Source organism: Colletotrichum abscissum (genome assembly GCF_030869225.1).
Source record: "Colletotrichum abscissum strain IMI 504890 chromosome Unknown Scaffold_12.1, whole genome shotgun sequence".
Taxonomy (NCBI): Eukaryota; Fungi; Ascomycota; class Sordariomycetes; order Glomerellales; family Glomerellaceae; genus Colletotrichum; species Colletotrichum abscissum.
Window position 1 is genome coordinate 979,163 of NW_026850010.1, and position 18,338 is coordinate 997,500.

The 18,338-nt window shown below is 53.4% G+C and overlaps 8 protein-coding genes across 8 annotated transcripts; 5 read left to right on the forward strand and 3 right to left on the reverse strand.

Moving 5' to 3' along the window:
- Positions 1-1,639: 1,639 nt before the first annotated feature.
- CABS01_06054 (conidiation protein 6) lies at positions 1,640-1,947 on the forward strand (the record flags this gene model as incomplete). Its single annotated transcript, XM_060539421.1, has 2 exons — positions 1,640-1,821; positions 1,878-1,947. 2 exons carry the CDS (start codon positions 1,640-1,642, stop codon positions 1,945-1,947), a joined length of 252 nt encoding a protein of 83 aa, XP_060404816.1.
- A 752-nt stretch (positions 1,948-2,699) lies between these two features.
- On the reverse strand, positions 2,700-4,655 carry CABS01_06055 (ABC1 family protein; the record flags this gene model as incomplete). The annotated part of the gene is made up of 3 exons (XM_060539422.1): positions 2,700-4,022; positions 4,081-4,231; positions 4,294-4,655. The coding sequence occupies 3 exons, from the start codon at positions 4,653-4,655 to the stop codon at positions 2,700-2,702; spliced, it is 1,836 nt and encodes a 611-aa protein (XP_060404817.1).
- A 718-nt stretch (positions 4,656-5,373) lies between these two features.
- On the forward strand, positions 5,374-6,165 carry CABS01_06056 (uncharacterized protein; the record flags this gene model as incomplete). Its single annotated transcript, XM_060539423.1, has 2 exons — positions 5,374-5,733; positions 5,788-6,165. The coding sequence occupies 2 exons, from the start codon at positions 5,374-5,376 to the stop codon at positions 6,163-6,165; spliced, it is 738 nt and encodes a 245-aa protein (XP_060404818.1).
- A 211-nt stretch (positions 6,166-6,376) lies between these two features.
- Positions 6,377-7,570, reverse strand: CABS01_06057 (Pex19 protein family; the record flags this gene model as incomplete). The annotated part of the gene is made up of 4 exons (XM_060539424.1): positions 6,377-6,472; positions 6,520-7,098; positions 7,155-7,375; positions 7,432-7,570. 4 exons carry the CDS (start codon positions 7,568-7,570, stop codon positions 6,377-6,379), a joined length of 1,035 nt encoding a protein of 344 aa, XP_060404819.1.
- Positions 7,571-8,444: 874 nt separating this feature from the next.
- CABS01_06058 (SUMO-conjugating enzyme ubc9) lies at positions 8,445-9,105 on the forward strand (the record flags this gene model as incomplete). Its single annotated transcript, XM_060539425.1, has 4 exons — positions 8,445-8,479; positions 8,541-8,704; positions 8,769-8,792; positions 8,852-9,105. The coding sequence occupies 4 exons, from the start codon at positions 8,445-8,447 to the stop codon at positions 9,103-9,105; spliced, it is 477 nt and encodes a 158-aa protein (XP_060404820.1).
- Positions 9,106-10,544: 1,439 nt separating this feature from the next.
- On the forward strand, positions 10,545-12,935 carry CABS01_06059 (asparagine synthase; the record flags this gene model as incomplete). Its single annotated transcript, XM_060539426.1, has 10 exons — positions 10,545-10,570; positions 10,698-10,748; positions 10,803-10,828; positions 10,903-10,929; positions 10,986-11,021; positions 11,076-11,224; positions 11,291-12,286; positions 12,346-12,629; positions 12,704-12,808; positions 12,893-12,935. The coding sequence occupies 10 exons, from the start codon at positions 10,545-10,547 to the stop codon at positions 12,933-12,935; spliced, it is 1,743 nt and encodes a 580-aa protein (XP_060404821.1).
- A 1,213-nt stretch (positions 12,936-14,148) lies between these two features.
- CABS01_06060 (mitochondrial outer membrane protein porin) lies at positions 14,149-15,460 on the forward strand (the record flags this gene model as incomplete). The annotated part of the gene is made up of 5 exons (XM_060539427.1): positions 14,149-14,193; positions 14,329-14,451; positions 14,551-14,581; positions 14,726-15,243; positions 15,311-15,460. The coding sequence occupies 5 exons, from the start codon at positions 14,149-14,151 to the stop codon at positions 15,458-15,460; spliced, it is 867 nt and encodes a 288-aa protein (XP_060404822.1).
- Positions 15,461-15,735: 275 nt separating this feature from the next.
- On the reverse strand, positions 15,736-16,833 carry CABS01_06061 (DnaJ domain-containing protein; the record flags this gene model as incomplete). The annotated part of the gene is made up of 2 exons (XM_060539428.1): positions 15,736-16,369; positions 16,586-16,833. The coding sequence occupies 2 exons, from the start codon at positions 16,831-16,833 to the stop codon at positions 15,736-15,738; spliced, it is 882 nt and encodes a 293-aa protein (XP_060404823.1).
- Positions 16,834-18,338: the final 1,505 nt, after the last annotated feature.

The following is an 18,338-nucleotide window of genomic DNA, read 5'->3' on the forward strand; positions in this document are numbered from 1 at the left end:
TCATTCTTGTCCTCGTCACCGGGTTAGGCCACGGCGAACTTCGTCTGGATGAAGTTCAACGAGCCAATGCACTCAATTGGTATCGGCATTTTCATAACAAGGTCCAATCGATGCCAATTGACTGAAGTGCTGCCGCTGGGAATCAGATACCTAGTCGTAATAGTGCATCGAGCATTAAGTCTTCCTTTCTTCTTCCGTTCAATTAATGACGATAGTATTTGGTCATGACGACAAGGTTGGGCGGCCGAGAAGCGCAGCCTAAATGAGATCGATCTACCTACATGCTTCCCGCCGTACCTAGCATGGTGGTTTGAGCCTCGATCAAGCAAAGAGCGGCTCCAGATTGGTTCGCTTTGAGGTTACCCAAGCTCCAAGCTCCTGCAAAGAGCCGCTGCATCTCGAACACCCGCCTGATCACTTCCTCAAAGAACCTCTGCCCGGAGTGTTTGCTACGCTTCCTTCCCCTTGCTATGCCGTTTTCCCACTAGCATCATCGATCGATCTGACTTCATCCCTCCTCAACGACCGGAAGAATACCTAAATGGGAGGGGCGGAGGGACAGGCATGAACCGAATTCCCCTAGTGTCGTACGTCCCTTTGCTCTCCCCCACCCCCGCGTCTCCCGTTAATTGTAAAGTGTAACGTCGTAGGGGATTGTAGGGCTGGCACTGCTGTTTCCTTAACCAATACCACCAACCATGTTAACCACACGAAGCAGCGACCTTGAGGCTGTCACCGTGTCACAGTCAGTAGTTTGTTCTTAGACCGGTCTATCATCTTTCTTCCCGCCCCTCCCCCACAACTTTCGCCCCGGCGCCGGCCCCCTTTCACAACGTGTGCCTCTTTACGGAAAGTCATGTCTAAAACCCCCTTCCAGGCACGCAAAGTACGACCGCTTGGGCGTAGCGGAATAAGGAACATGCAACACCATTCAAGCCACGACGCACCGACCTAGATCATCTCGATCTCGCTCAGTCTGCTGGGACGATGTTCTTCTTCTATGAACATACTACTAGAAGGAAAACCAAGGACGTCATGACTATTCCTCATCAATGATCGAAAGGGGGAAATGTCACTCGAGTACGAGGGAGCTTCCGGCACTAGGTCCATACAGTTCAGACCGCTCGGTCGTTGGCCCGGTAGCCTTGCCGTAGCTCGGATGAGTTGATTCCACGTCTTGCTTCTTTCCCTTATGCAAAGGGGGTTGGAGGAAGATGTATCTTTTCACAAGTTCCGTATTTGATTACTTGGGTACCGTGGGCAGTTTACCAATGTCGAAGTGAAAAGGCTATGTACATGAGGGGTAGATTCGATGATGACATGAATTACGTCGAAGCTGCCCGCTCCAATTCATGGGGATAGCACCACAAGCTCTGATGGCGGTCAGGGGATTGAACTGAAGCCTTGCTTTGTTTGGGTGTGTTTGTTTCCTGCAGCTCGAGCTCGACTAGGTCACAAGATTCCATCTCGATGAGTCCAGAAGATGTATAAGAAGGAGGTAATCCGACACCTCTGGAACATATCTTCTCTCTTCTCATCATCACAACAACAAGCAATCAAACAATCTCATCATCTACCAATAGCTTAACAGCAAACCACCAAGTTTCCCAACTTCAATCAACAATCACCAACCTTCAACATGCCTACCGAAGCTCAGATCGCCGGCGGCCACAAGGCCAACATCAACAACCCCAACACGTCTGAGGAGTCCAAGCAGAACTCCAAGAAGATCCTCGAGAACGAGTTCAACGGCGGCGATGTCCCCAAGTCTGGCGACAATGAGGAGAAGAACCCTGGCAATGTTGCCGGTGGCCTCAAGGCGTGAGTATTCTTCCCCATGCTAGTACTCCGGACTGTTGGTAACATGTCAATCCCAGTACCCTGAAGAACCCCAACGTCTCCGATGAGGCCAAGGAGTCCGCCAAGGAGCGTCTTGACAACATGTAAATGATGTTTATGAACCGATACCCACCTTATCGCTTGGGATGGAGCTGGCTAGCGAATATGAAAGAGTCAAGCGTTGTATCTTAGTCAATTAGTCTGGCGCATGCAGGCGATAATGAGAACACTGTCAAACTCAATAATCTCTTCCATGTCAAAAACTCACAGTGACATGTTTAATCGCAACCATAATACTAATCGTGTGGCCAGTACATTCACAGTTGCTTTATATGATATCCAACGTTGGGCTCACCAAATTCGCCTTGCATCACAATAGGTACTCATTGAGTTGCTTAGTAAAATCATTACCTCATCCCGCCCATTTCATTGTACTCCTGAAATGGTATACTATAACTAAACCGGTATGTTTTTCTGATGGTGGTGTGGCTTTGTCCAGACCAGTCTTGTAGGTACCTAGTTAAAGATGTTAGTTTATTTTTGTTCACTGTAACAGTGTGTACCGATGCGAGTATACTCATGCGTTACGGCCTTAAATGAAGTCCTTTTAGCTTTAGACCGCGACTCAGGTGTTTTTTTGGGCAAGGATATGTATATATAATACCGATTGGTATCTCCCGTCTGTCTTCTTGCTTAGGAATTATTGCGGCAGGTGGACTAGTCGCAGAACAATCTAGACTCACGGATTAAAACAGCAAGGCTTGGGTAGCGAAAAGGCATGAAAAGTGTTATCTAGTACATTCATCTAATGGTCAAATTACAAGTCTATAGCTCTACATATGTGCAGGTATCTAATACAATCACATGCCCGGAGCCGCAAACTCAACGCCTTTGAACCCAAACGCCCTCTTGGCGCTCAAATACAACTCAAAGGCTCCAAGCTTGAGCTCCACCCTCAAGAAGCCGATCCACGCGGACATGAGGCGGAAGGTATTCGGCGGCCACAGCAGCGATCCCCGTTGCTTCAGGTCCTCGAGCTGCTCCTCAAAGACGGTCCGCGTGCAGTACCGAGCGAGGATCATGAAGGAGCGGATGGGACCCTGGCGGGTGTGCAGGTTCTCATCCAGACTGCGGGTGAGGTCGTTGGTCTTGAGGATGAGGAGGATGATGCGCGGGACCTGGCCGAGGAGCTGGACGAGATCGACAATGAGGCCTTCCTGCAGTGCGTCGCCCATCTCCTTCTTCTCGTCGTCGGTGCGTGTCTGCAAGACGGAGCCCTCGCTGTTGAGGACGCTCCAGTCGCGGCCTGTGATGGCGGAGGCGAAAAGGGGGAACTGCTCGTCGTTGATGTTGGCCACCTCCTTGGCATACTTGCGCATGCGCTTCATGTCGCCGTCAATGACAGCGAGCCACATCTTGGCGTAGGAGCGCTGCAGGTCGCGGGGGATTTCGCGGTAAAGGCCGTGGTCGTAGAGAATGATGTCAAAGTTGTGCCCGCCTCGGAGGCCGCGCCTGGACTCGTTCTTCCGAATGGCCAGGTTGCCGCCGTGGGGATCGCAGTGCAAGGGTGCATCGTGGCCAAAGATCATTTCGTTGAAAACGCGAGCGAGACAGGCCGAAACCTCGTCTCGGTCAATACCGTTGGCGTCAAGGTACTCGAGGTCGTCTAACCGGTGTCCTGATACCCGCTCCATGACCAGAATGCGCTCCTTCGACCAGAGAACACCAGGAACGACGAGGGGGTGCTCAGGCAGCTTGGCGAAATGTTCCCTCGTACGATTAGCGTTATGCTCTTCTTCTCTGAAGTCCAATTCCTTCGGCAGCGAGATATCCATCTCTTTGGAGAGCCATTCCAAATCGTATTCCGGGAAGAAGCGCTTGAGCGTAGAGAACGTGAAACGTGTCAAGGCAAGGTCGAGTTGAGACCACTGGCCAAGTCCTGGGTGCTGTACTTTGACAGCCACAGGCATTCCGGTGTCCTTCACTGTAGCGGTGTGTACTTGAGCGAGAGATGCAGCACCAATCGGTTCGTTTGAGAATTCGGAGAAGTAGTCCCAGAGCTCTTTTCCAGTATCCTTGCGGAACATTTCCTCAATTGACTCGAAGGACGATACGGGGCACTTGTCTTGTAGTGGGATGAAGGTGTTTGTCCACTCTTGCGGTAGGAGGTAGTTCATCGCACTCTTGATGGTGTATTAGCTTCCAGAACTACAAGAAGTATAAGAATAGGGGGACTCTCACAAGGTGCTGGCCCAACTTGATGAAGATCCCGCCGTTTTTCTCCAAGACCTTTAGTGTTCGATCGGCGCATCGCTGGTGACAGTCTTTCAAAATTTTGTTGGCTAATTCGGGGTCGTCAATCGTTTCTTTCTGGTTGAGAGTCGTTCGGTAGCTGCAATTGTATTAGCAAAGACCACTCCGAGGGTGTACTTCTTTGAGGAATATTCTCCTTACTCATTAATGCATACTGCGAGCGCAGCCGCAACACGGCCTGCTCGCTCTGCCGCATCGTAGCCGTACTTGATGTCGTCGCCCAGCGCAAGGACACCTGCTGTCGCAACGCCACCGCCTGAAGCAAGAAGCCACACGCGACCACCCTTCTTACCACCGCCAGTCCTCGGTGTAGCCCGGTTGATCGCGGTCTTCGTGGTCGTGGAAGAGAACCCGCGTGCGGTGTTGCTAAATCGTTGCTGTTGTTGCTGTTGTGTCCGGCTGGACTGTTGCGCCAACGGGCCTCCACGACAGTTGGAGCATGTCCATGGCCGTCGAGTGGCAAGCCGGCGCAATGGGAGCGAGAAGGCGGTGAAGGCTTTCATCTGGACTCTGGCCGACTGCCGCCGACGATAAGACAAACAGGAGAACTGTCTGCGCCGATGCTCATTCTACGAGTTTATGTTGGGATTCCGTGTTTGCTTTTGCATGCAAAGAGGCGTGTCTCGATATGGACTTTCCCAACAGTCGCTACAGATAGTGGAGTCGGTTTTCAAGGGATCGAGTCGCTTTGGGGGCGGTCCAGAGCTAATTAGTCGAATGTCATGTCGTCAGTCAACTCTTCTGGACTTTTTTTTTCTCTGCCTCTATCTTTCTGGCCCTGGGCCTGCGCCTGCCATATCGTTGGGGTCTAGGGGAACGGTGGCGCTCTTGACGGTCGCTTTCATTCGTCGAGCGCCACGTTTATCCTTACCTCGGGGCCCGTTCGGAAACCGCCGGGACAGAGGTCCAGCCCAGAAAACCGTAATTAACTGTTTCTGTATGATCCGTCACTGGACCGGCAAGGGACTCTCCAAAAGTGGATTTCACGTGTCACCGCTCCAAGCCACATGTGTTGTGGCGCAAAACATCTTTAGTTCAACCGCGTTCAGGTCGCGTTCAATGACACCTTCCCGCGCCGTGATTCAATTAAGCAACCTGCCAGAGGCGACAACTGCAACTACAGCCTCAGCTCCAGACTTCGGCACATTGGGATAGCACATCCAACAACCAACACTAATCTTTGCACTCAAGCATCATTCATTCGATCGCGATATCAACTCTATGCAACAGAACAAGACATCAGACGTCAGCCAAAGCTCCGAAATGTTCTCCGTCGCCGGACCCGTACCCATCTTCAGCGACCGGACGTGGGATTTCAGGCCCACGGTCCCATCGCCTCTTTCTTCATCGCCCATTCGCGCGTCATCACCCCTCTCGCCCATCAATGACAACACCGTACGCCACACACAATCCTCGCCTATCCCTCAACCAAAGTTCAAATACGCATCAAGAGCTACGAAACCGAACCCGATAGTTCGGAAACGCGAAGAAGCGCAGGAGAGCAGGCGGAAGCTGTTCCTCCAAAACGTGAGGCAGCGCGCGGATGATCGTCAATACCAGCGGCGGGACATGGAAGGCACTGTACGTGAAGGTTTTGCTACTGACTGTGATACGGCCTACTGACGTATCCGACAGCTTCTCAAGTCTGACTGGGATCGCGACATGAGGCAACGGCATTATGCCAAGCAAATTGAAGGCAACGCGGTGTTTTCCGAAGCGGATATCGAAGACGCGGCAGCTGTTCTCCAAGATCGCGCGCAACGGATCCCTGATAACACTGACGATATGATGGTTGATGCCATCGCCCAGGAGGAGCAGGACGAGCTCGATGCGTTATTACTCTCCTACGACCAGTCATCTGATGTGCAGCCCGAGACTGGCTCCTCGCAAATGATGCAGTCAGATTCATACGGCCTGTCAGACGACGAGGATTACGACTCGTTATTCATGAATTTGGTATCACAGGAAAGCAGTCAGCCAGACGCGTCCTCGCAAGATATGGACATGTCATGAAAACATGGTGTTGATTACGGCTGGTCTATTTGCTTTGCGGCGTTTATACGAGACTATTTGGCTTTCGGGGTCTGGGGGTTGCTATTTGGCGTCTGGCATTAAACAGCGGTCGGAATATGCCACGAATGGCTACTGTGTGTATGCAAGCTCACGGGACAAGGCACCGGTTGTGTAGGAACATATTTGACGGGACTTCCATTGGAATGTCCGATTATTGGGGATTACAGCCCTCGTCTGCACTGAAAGCTTCTTGCGCTGATGGCATATCACCGACCAAATCAGACGGAGGTGAGCCAGCAGCTTGCATCTGTCTCCTGTTAGCGCGTGAAGATCCAAATTTGGAGAGGTTCCAACCTTTTGCATCCTGTCCACAATGTACTCTCTGTCCGCCGCGTTGGAATCGGCGTACGTCTTCTCCTCGAACTTGGCCACGATCTCCTTGACTAGCGCTTGTTGCTCCTCGTACCGCTTGAGATCCTCTGCTGGCGTCTTTTCCTTGTTCTTTGCTAACCACTCGGGAAACTTGTCGTTGAGCTCCTTCATAGGCTCGTACAGGATTTCTTTGTTAGTGAGCTGCTCCATCATGCCCATGAGCATCTTTGAGAACTCCTCCTCGTTGCCACCGCCGCCTTCGAGGTTGCCCTCTCCGAGCTGCTTCATCATCTCTGCGAGGAAATCTTCGGTAGATGACTCTGCCGCCGCTGCAGTCGCCTGTTGTCCTGATGCTTGCATGCGTTCCATGGTCTTCTTGATAGTCTCCTGGAAGGAACCGTCGGCAATGGGGTCGGAAACGGGAACTTTGCTTGAAGATGAGGCTGATGCTAGCGGTGTCGGCGCTTTTGCTCCGGTCGTGCCTTCGGCAAGGTTTTCCGTTCCTGCCGCAGCTTCACTAATCTGCTTAAACACGTTGTCGAATTGCGCTTGCATCTCGGGCTATGGTGAATGGTTAGCAATCGTATCTGAGTCGGCTGGCAGTGGAAGTCTCCCACATTCTTCTCAAATTCTCCAATCAGGTCAGCCATGCCGGCTTGGAGCTGCTTAGCGAAATCGTCGGAAGATAGCATCTCTTCCAGTGTCTTATCCTCAGAATCATCTTCCACAGCTGTCGCGGGTCTACCTGGCCCAGCCGCGGTGGTTCTCGCAGCTGACGCAGCAGGTTGTGCTGTTTTCTTCGGTTCCACATTCACGGCAGCAAAGTCATCGAGCATGTCTAGCAGAGTCAGTATATTCCAAAAGGCCGCAGAGGGTTCCCTATGGCAGGCGCACCATCCAAGTCGTCCAAGTCGTCTTCATCGGGGTCAGGAACATCCTCAACGACAGTTGTAGGCTTCGTCTCTTCCACTGGCGGTACCACGGGTTTCGCCTCGGCATTGCCGGCGCCGGCTGCGCTACCATCCTTCTCCATCTTTTCAGAGTGCCTCAAGATGCGATTCCCAAACACGATGCGTGCTGCAGTAAATCAAAGGCGCTTGGGTTCAGTCTTGACAAAGGTAACTTGCAGTGCGCATTGGTATAGAGGCGACAGGAACCGGAGCCTCGGGGCGCTGCAGGTGATGGACAGCCTCCAAAAGGTTGGGTCAAGATTGACAGTCGCACCGGGCTGGGATTATGACCTTTGTACGTGCAGAAAGATGGACTGTCAGATGAAAGCCGAGGAATCGGCCTGAAGCTCCTGGGTTGTCTTGCATCTGGGCAGGTCCATTAGCCCCACGTCAGATTCCCAGCACCCCGCGCCGCTGGACTAACGCGGTATAGGGCGGGGTCCTTTCTCCCATTTGTCCATTGGGCGACCTGATGTTCCGCCTCGCGCCCCAGCCGCCCCCCTCCAGGAGTCCCAACTGCCCTGAGCTCCTGCGGAAGGTACCGCGGCATCTCACGTTTACCAGGTCTCACACCTTCCTTCCGTTGGTCGATCGGAATCGGTACGTACCCTTACCCCGAAAATCTTCCGCCTTCCAACGCGGCGCATTCAGTGAGGCAAGTGCGAGGTGCCTTACCTTAGGTAACTCGTTGACGACTTCCACTCGCTGCGGCTTTGCCTTTACACACCGAACTATCTTCGGAATCCCCCAGCCTTACCACTTTTCTCTTCTACATCGACTGGCGTGACCGTTCTACGACATCTCCGCCATCCGAACGCCTCGATCCCTCGACTACGGCCCGATACGAAGGTTGAATCGTCCCGATTGTGCACAACCGCAACCTTTGCGACACGCGAGCCAGACGTCGCACGCGACTTCGGACACATACACTCTAAGCAACGATCACACTTCTCCACGATGTCGCTTTGCCAGAACAGACTTCAAGAGGAGCGGTATGTTGTTCAGCTACCCCGATCCTACGACCAATGCCTAACTGATCTGGCTGTGCTGCAGCAAGCAGTGGCGCAAGGACCACCCCTTTGGTTTCTTCGCGAAGCCTCAGCGTAATGCGGCGACTGGAACCCTCGACCTGAAAGTCTGGGAGTGCGGTATTCCTGGCAAGGAGAAGACGATTTGGGAGGGCGGCCTGTTCAAGTTGACAATTACATTCCCCGAAGGTATGTTACCTAGAGAAATGACAGTGGAGTGAAAGCCAGTTACTGACAATTCTGCGCAAAAAAGAGTACCCAACGAAGCCACCCAAGTGTGAGTTGAAAACAACCCTAAGCTTGCAACTATACAGTAAACTGACAGAAGTTTCTCAGGCAAATTTGTCCCTCCGCTGTTCCACCCCAATGTCTACCCCTCCGGCACTGTTTGCCTGTCGATCCTGAACGAGGAGGAGGCGTGGAAGCCTGCCATCACGGTGAAGCAGATCCTGCTCGGCATTCAGAACCTGCTCGACGATCCCAACCCCGAGTCGCCCGCTCAGGCTGAGGCCTACAGTCTCTTCAAGAAGGACAAGACGGAATACGAGAAGCGCATCAAGCGTGTTGTGAGAGAAAACCCGGCGCCTTAGGAGCAAAGGCAGCTATGTGTGAATAGATTTACGAGATCACAGCGTCATGCCAATAGGCAGGACTTCGGAGTTACGGGAATACCATACGGTCTGCTTCTCTGCTTTCGATATGTCATATGACAATGCAATAATGATATTGTGAGGGAAGCAAACAGGGGGGCCTTCAACCCACACCCCAGCTGTTGATCTATTGAATAGGATATTTGCGTGTGAGATGCATCAATTGAGTGCTTGGAAAGACGAACAGACGTGCTATGCGAATCGACTACACGAGCCTGGCACGCAGGTAGGTAATGATGACTCTTTTGGCGGTGATTCCAAACCCCACCAGACCGTGGTGGGAGTCTCATTTTATTACCCGTCGAAAGCCGCCGGCTGTGGATATTCCACCGGAACCAATGCCGCCGGGCTGTTGTGTCGGAGAAGCGCGCCTCCACAATAGCTTGCTTGGCATGAGACCCGGAACCCTGACACTGGTGACGAGTAAGTCGGGGGTTGGAAGAGTCAGGACTCAATGGGAGCGGGCGTATTACCAAACGGTGAAAGACACGGGCTCCCGAAAGCCTCGTTTTCCCGCCAGTCAAAGACTTCATCCCGAGCAAAGTGAGGTAAGTATGCCCGGCAGCGTTAAGAACTGCAGCTTCGCAGATAGAAGGCGTCTCCGTGGCACCATATGTAGGCTGTCGCGGAAAAACAGATTAACAGCAAGCAGCAAACAGCAAACGGCAGAACCACACCGACTCGTTGTCTGCGTTCTCGTTGGTGGCTGGGCACGATGCAGTTTCTTATCAGTCGGCAAGGTTAGGTAATTGGGAGACTGGTGAACTCTGACTGGTCAGTCCGCCAATGGGTGCGAGAGCCGAGATCGGCCCAGGGGACCAGCTATGTTACACTAGCGCAGCGCAGCAGATTAGCGTATCGTGCAGATGCAGCCAGTCACTGTGGTTCCGTCGCAGCGGACCTGCAATTTTGGCACACTCTGACACCCCTTGGGGATACTTTGGCACAGAGTTGTAGACGGCCCTGACGTTTCTGACCCTTATCGAAGCACCGGCTACGGCCTCCGACAACCCAAGCTTGGTAAAGTTCCGGGTGTCAGGGCTGGGCTTTTTGTCGGATGAGCCAGGTGCTAGGGGGGGATGTCATTGTATCAGAAGCGCGGTCCAATGCTTCCAAGTAGGTACTCTCTGGGGCCGTTGCGGCAAATGGAAAGGGTAACTAATGTCATAAACAAATAACGATAAAATAAAAAACTGGGTGAAGCGCAGGAAGAGTCATAATTCTTTCACTCCCACCCCTTCACCCGGTTGCTCCCACCTCTTGCTCCGTATTTATTCTCCCGGGACACGTCTTTCGCCTCTTCGACCTTTTCTTGAGTTGCAAAGTTCATCCCATACACATACACAAACACACTGCCGTAGCTTCGAGAGACTGCAATCATGTGTGGCATTTTCGCTTGTCACCGGTAAGCCCAACTGCGAGATCGTCCCTACTTCGGCGCGGATGGAGGGGCACCGCGAGCTCCCCTCCCAAAAAAAATTAACCCCGCCATGATGCCTCTGGAGAATGCGACTGACCGTGTGCGCGCGCAGTCACCCCGACGTCCAAAAGTTCAAGCCTACGGCTTTGAAGCTGGCAAAGGCGTAAGTTTTCCATCGTCCATCTGCAAGGCGCATCAATTGACCCCCAGTTCGCAGCATCCGTCACCGTGGCCCCGATTGGAGTGAGTTCTGAGTCACCGCGATGCGCTACTTCGGCACCAACCAAGCAGACAACTGACAAAACTTCCTCGCTTAGGCGGGAGCGTTATTTCCAACAAGACGAGTACGTTGAACTTGATCTCGACGATTGGTATTCCATCAATTGACCATCAATCGCAGTTCTGTGCCATGAGCGTCTTAGCATCGTCGGCGTCGGTATGTCCACCCTCAATACCTGGCCACGATTTCCACGGCTAACCACCCTCACAGAATCCGGCGCCCAGCCCCTTACCAACGAGGATGAGAGCATCGTCCTTGCCGTCAACGGTGAAATCTACAACCACCGTCTGATCCGCAAGTCCCTCAAGCACAAATACCACTTCAAGACCGGTTCCGATTGCGAGGTCGTCATCCCTCTGGTGAGTCAAGATCACCCCGCGACCTGATACCCACAATAGTAGACATGGATATCTAACGTATCACAGTATATGGAGTATGGCCTCGATGCCCCGAAGCACCTCGACGGCATGTTCTCCTTTGTCTTGTACGATAAGAAGCAGGACCGCACAATCGCCGCCCGCGACCCCATCGGCATCACCACCCTCTACTACGGCTGGTCCTCAAAAGAGCCTGATGCGGTGTACTTTGCTTCCGAGCTGAAGTGCCTGCACAGCGTCTGCGACAAGGTTGAGGCCTTCCCGCCTGGTCACATCTACGACTCTGCCACCGGCAAGACCACAAGATACTTCGAGCCTACCTGGTGGGACGCCGCAAAGGTCCCCGAGACCCCGCTCGACCTCAAGTTGATCCGCGAGAAGCTCGAGAAGTCGGTCAGAAAGAGACTCATGGCTGAGGTGCCCTACGGTGTCCTGTTGTCCGGTGGTCTGGATTCCAGTTTGGTCGCGGCCATTGCCCAAAGAGAGACTCTGCGGTTGAAGCAGGCGGCCCTTGAGGCCAACGGTGGTGCGCTCCCCATGACGGAGAACCCCGACACTGGCGATGGCATGGTTGGTATCGACGACGACAACAAGCTGTCAACAGTCACATATCTTCCTCAGCTCAACTCCTTCTCCATCGGTCTCCCTGGATCGCCCGACAACAAGGCTGCCCTCGAGGTCGCCAAGTTCCTCGGCACCAAGCACCATGTCATGACCTTTACCATCGAGGATGGTCTTAACGCTCTGTCCGACGTCATCTACCACCTCGAGACCTACGATGTCACCACTATCCGTGCCTCCACACCGATGTACCTCCTTTCCCGTAAGATCAAGGCCATGGGCATCAAGATGGTTCTCAGTGGTGAGGGAAGTGATGAGATCTTTGGTGGTTACCTTTACTTCCACGCCGCTCCCGACAAGAAGGCGTTCCACGAGGAAACTGTTCGCCGTGTCAAGAACCTGCACCTTGCCGACTGCCTGCGCGCTAACAAGTCCACATCCGCTTGGGGTCTTGAGGCGCGTGTGCCCTTCTTGGACAAGGAGGTGAGTAGAGTGCAAATCCCGATGATATCTCGGCTTCGCTGACTTTTTATTTCCTGTAGTTCCTTGAGGCCTGCATGAACATCGACCCCTCAGAGAAGATGATCACCAAGGAGAAGATGGAGAAGTACATCCTCCGTAAGGCGTTCGACACCTCTGACGAGCCCGGCGCCGAGCCGTACCTCCCGGACAACATTCTGTGGAGACAAAAGGAGCAGTTCTCCGACGGTGTCGGATACGGATGGATCGACGGCCTCAAGGACACCGCCGAGCTCCACGTTACCGATGAGATGATGAAGAACCCCAAGCCGGAGTGGGGCAGCGACATTCCGGACACCAAGGAAGCGTAAGCATCGTCCAATATTTATCCCCCTTCTGTTGGTGCGAAAGATCAGGCGCCGCTAACACACGATTTGACAGATACTGGTACCGCCTCATGTTCGACGAGCACTTCCCGCCGCATTGCGCCTCGACTGTCATGCGCTGGACCCCCACATGGTCCAAGCAGACGGACCCCAGTGGCAGGTGAGTCACAAGACGCCCCCCTCTCCCCAGTTCCCCAGTGAAAATGAACTGGCCAAGTCAGTTTGCTGACCCGTTGCATGACAGAGCTATTGCCGTCCACGAGCAGAAGTACGAGAACGCCGCATAAAGTGGTAATTTGGAGGAAAGACAACCTGTATCCTAGCACTTTACGTCAATGCGGGCGGGTAAAGGTAGAGGCGTCCTGGTTTGTTGGATTATGTAGACCCTCAACAAGTTTAGAGTCTCAAAAAATGGGAATTGAAGTTGTGATTACTATCTGCCATTGCGCCTTCATGAGTATTTGTGTAGATCGTTATTATGACGAAAAGTCTGATGAAGGTATTTCTGGCCGTTTCCTTCTCTGTGTTCCTCTCCATAGGTAGTCAGTCAGGTCTTGGCCTGTTGTGTTGGTTCCTGGAGCTCACAAGAGAAAGCAACATCCCAGAGCCTTCCCCAGCTTCCGTTGACTTCTTCCATCCAAGAGTCCACTTTGTGTGCAACAATAATTGAGTGTGATTGCCCGGGAATGTTAGTGTGGTGCCGGTAATTGGCCAAGTGAGCATCCACAGTGACTCGGTTAGCCCCCAATATGAACAGTGAAGATAATGGACAACAGAGTCGGCAGTCAAAAGGTAAGGTGACACAATGGAGTAATTAGAGTTACACCACAAAGACAGGCGTATGAAGAAGAATGAGCGGTGGTGCGAACAGGGACGAAGCAGCGGACAGAGGCAGGAACTAAGGGAAATAATTCTGTGCCTGCCTCTTCTCTCAGGCTTACTGTAAGAATCTCACGCCTGCCGGTTCTCGCTAACTCTCTTATTTTCTGTCCCGAATCAACCTTCCACTTGCTCTCGATTTCACCATCTACACATTCACTCAGACACACGCAAACGAGTACAACAATCAAAGAATAAAATTGAAAAATCGCATTGAGCACCTGAGCCTTAGGTAGCCCACACTGCTGGCACTCGACATCCACTCTCTCAGTGCTTTACTCTACCTTATTACGATCCCCTGTCCTCCAGAGTCCCATCTGAGCTGGCCAGCCGACAACAATCCCAACAAACCAATAACAGATCCCCCACGTGCAGCCAAAAGCGTCCTAGTGCGACTCCGTCACAGCAAAGCTCCTCCGGACCGAATTGCGCCGGGAATCCCCGTCAACCAATTGATGCAACCAAAACATTTTCTCGAACAGCTTCCGCCCCAGCAGACCATCTCCTGAAAGGACACCTGCAACCCGCCTCTTTTTGCCCGTCGCATCTCGTCAACCGCTTTCCCATTGTCTACTCAATTTTTCTCCCCAAAATCCTCTTCCCCGTCAAAAATCAGCAATCATGTCTGTTCCTAACTTCGGAGACATCGCCAAGTCGGCCAACGACGTATGCGCTTTCCCTTTCTCCCTCTCTACCTTTCTCGGGTAATCGCGGACGTGGAAAATCGAGCTCTAGGCTCCTTCCCCAGCCGAGGTCATCTACGATAAAAGAAACCACTCAGCTGACATGGGCCTTCAATAGCTCCTCAACAAGGACTTCTACCACCTTTCTGCCACCACCTTCGAGCTCAAGAGCAACACCCCCAACAACGTTGCTTTCAAGGTCACCGGCAAGACCTCCCACGAGAAGAGCACCGCTGGTGCTGTAAGTCCCGCCCTAACATTCACCGCTTGACGATGCATCAAGGGTCGCATAAACAAACAAAGATGAACCTTAGCTAACCTTATCCTTTTTACCATCCAGATCGAGGGCAAATACTCCGACAAGGCTACCGGTACAGCAACCACCACCCATCGTTTAAAGCGCTTGAATCTTAGCTTGGGTCGAATATATGGACGGCCTTACGGCAGTCCAGTCTCATTCGCAGCCAACGTATCGCCAGGATTTGCACATTTGCTAATGTTCTACCATCGCACAGGCCTGACCCTCACCCAGACATGGAACACCGCTGCTGCTCTTGACACTAAGGTCGAGCTCGCCGACAGCCTCGCCAAGGGCCTGAAGGCTGAGGGTGTCTTCTCCTTCCTGCCCTCCGCCGGTGAGAAGGCCGCCGCCAAGAAGGGCGCCAAGTTCAACCTCACCTTCAAGCAGAGCAACTTCCACAGCCGCGCTTTCTTCGACCTCCTCAAGGGTCCCACCGCCAACATCGACGCCGTCGTCGGTCACGAGGGCTTCCTCGCTGGTGCCTCTGCCGGCTACGATGTGAACAAGGCCTCCGTCACCGGCTACGCCGCCGCTGTCGGCTTCCAGGCCCCCACCTACTCTGCTGCTATCACTGCCAGCGACAACCTCAGCGTCTTCGCTGCCTCATACTACCACAAGGTCAACTCCCAGGTTGAGGCCGGTGCCAAGGCTACCTGGAACTCCAAGGCCGGCAACAACGTCGGTCTTGAGGTCGCCAGCAAGTACCGCATCGACCCCGTCTCCTTCGCCAAGGTGCGTGATATTGTCCCGTTTGCAACCTTTTTGTATAATATCCTTACTGACCAATTTCCGCGTACAGTTCAAGGTCAACAACAACGGTGTCGCCGCTCTCGGCTACAACGTCCTCCTCCGCGAGGGTGTTACCCTTGGCCTCGGTGCCTCCTTTGATACCCAGAAGCTTGACCAGGCTACCCACAAGCTTGGTGCCAGCTTCACCTTCGAGGGCTAAGCCTTTGTTCACCACATGTATTCTTGACGAGGAAAATTCTTTCAGCTCCTTTCTCCGGCCGGGTAGCGGACCCAATGCTCTTCTGGTTTCATTTGGAGGCTCCTGTCTAGTGTAGATTAGTTCGGGGAGTAATTGAGTTTGGTCGACCGGGAAATCATGGTGTCTTTGCATGCGAGCGCTTCGTGCTGATCCGAACGCTTGGCTTTCGGTCGTGTGATTTATATCTATCATGATAGATGTCTACAGGTTTATGCGCAAGCTCTATTGCTTGGTCTCTATGATTTGGCTTCTTTCTTCTTTCGGCTCAGTCCGCCGGTAGCAACAAAGGGTATGAAAAAGGAAAAGAACAAGATCCCGCTGACTACCAAAAACGCTCCCACAGAAGTCTCCTGCGGTCCAACCGGGACCTGCGTGCCCATGATCCTATGCGACCGCCGCGAATCCTGCTTTTGCTGTGTCTTTGTATGCGTATGCGAATCAAAGTGCCGCGGCGCGGCTGACCTCGTGTGCCCGTACGGATCAGACCCGGGGCCCATCCCGGGCTGTTCCTTCTCCGCGCCGGTGCCGGTGGTATCCTCGTGGGCTTCCCGCCTCTTCGCCGAATGTTCGCCCCAGCCGCCGGACCTGTAGAAGCTCGGGGGCGGGCCGCGAAAGGTTGTGCGCCGCCGGGAGAGGCCCGATGCGGGGCGGCCTCCCGCGGGACCCGAGCTGCTGTGGTAGGAGCCGCGTCTGTGGGCGCCGTGGTGGCTGTTGTGGGAGGAGGAGGGGAGAGAGCGGTCGTAGGCTGCGCGTTTGGCGGGGGTGCCGAGGACGGAGTAGGCTTCTGCTATTGCGTGGAATTTGCGGGATGCGTTTGGGTCGTCGCGATTGTGGTCTGGGTGGTGGGTTTTGGAGAGGGCGTAGAAGGATCTGGGAGGGACGACGACGGGTTAGCTTTAAGAGCCCTTGAAGACATGGCAATGATTGGGTGTGGGCAAGCAGGCCCATGGAGCGAGTATTGGATAGACGTTGCGGGCGGGGAATAGGACATGTTGCTATAGATCTGTGCCGCCTGAATGCGACCAGAATTATACATAATACACAGCCAGTTGGGCTTGGGTATGTAGGTAGGAACATGGCACTCACTTCTTAATATCAGACGGCGAGGCATCGTGGGCGACCTTCAAGGTCTCGTAGTGGTTCGTGGAAGCGACGTCATTTCGAAGCGCACGCGACGTCGTAAACGTACGACACGGAAACCGAGCTCGGAGGCAAATCTGTCCTGGTTCGACAGCAGGAGTAGCTCTCGTCTTCGTTGTCGTCCTCGTCGAAAATGCGCCGGCGCGGTAGAGGGAACGGGCCGCTGCGGGTTGAAGGAGCCGGGGGAGGAGCATGCCGGGCTCGAGCCCGGGCGTTTTCGAGGGGCTTGGTTCTCCGTGACGATTCGACTACGAGATTCAATTGAAGGAGACAATAGAGACTAGTGGTGGGGGAGGAGCTGGGCGAGCTTTAGGTTGTTTGGGAGAAGCTCGGGATATGATGTCGGAGAAGGAGTGGAGGAAAGTGAGTGGGATTTCGGGATCTGGGTCTCTCTCGCTTCGTTTCTTACGTTCGTTGCGCCCGGGACGGAAGTAGTGACGAAATCGATGGTCGCTTTTGCTCTCGTCGGTCGGTAGATCGGAGCTTGGTGGTACCTACCCCCTGCGCCTCTGGGGTTGTGGCGCTGATTACATAAGGTAATGAGGGTCCAATCGCCTACGGTGAGGGAAGTTGCAGAATTACGGAACAACAACAACACTCATGCTTCTAAAGTGATTGATGTGAAGCAATTCCCAGAGCAACACACGTTATTCATGGCGGTTTTATAATTCTCAGGGACCATCTGGTATGGCCACTGCGCTATTGACTCTTACTGAGTCCTCGGGATGGGAACGCAAATGACTCCTCTCAGCCTACATTTGTCCCGATGGTTTGAACAGCTTGGAGCGCATGAGAGTATATCTGAGGATGAAAGTTTGCTGACTTGTGCCTTTTGAAGTGAGCTCCCGCACTATGGATGGTGGCTAAGATGAGAGTTATTCTTCAGGGCGACTCCTGACCGTCACCATCACGTATTGCTTTTTATCCTGCAGACTGGTCCAGTCACTCAGGCCGAGTACCCAGAATACACGATTCCTGCCCGCGTGGTGATGTTGATCTATTCTACGTCGCGATCTGGCATATCGTGTTCGTTCTCGTAATGAGAGTCGAGCTCTGGTTAGCGTGGATACGGCTACAGTGGCCTCGTTGCATCTTAAGCCCCTCGTCTAGTCTCCTCTGGGCTTGTCATTGCCATGCCACTCTGCCTCATCCCTAATCACTGCCTCCTGTTCCTCGTGAAGCTAATTCGGCGTCTAGACTTATGATTTGCACTTCTCGTACAGAAGGTGGCCTGTATAGGAGGGTGTAGAATTTATGTAATCTCGGGGGGTATCAAGCAGGTTCCTCATACACCGTGTTTCCTTGGGGATTCTGTCTCCGAAGGAGCAGCGATGCTGCTGCTATCCTCTCCCATTACAGTGAACCCGTACCACCTTGTCATATGTCAGCTGTATCTCCATGGCGGTACCATATGTCGGTCTTGCCTTTGCCTCGTCTCAATCATGGAATGGTTGTACTACATCGTGTCGTCTGGACCGCTGTTCGATGTCTAGCCCGGATAGGGTTTATGTGCCCTCCACCTCCATCCCTTCCCGGCTTCCTTCAGGGCTTGGGATTGATCGTTCTCTCATATGTATTTTTAACTTCCATCTGCCCGGGAAACGGGGGAGGGGGGGGGGGGGGGCGGGCAGCCGTGTGTTGCATGCTGGGAAGTGAAGCGTTGGCATCACGGACCTGGAGGCCCCTAGCCAATTGCTTA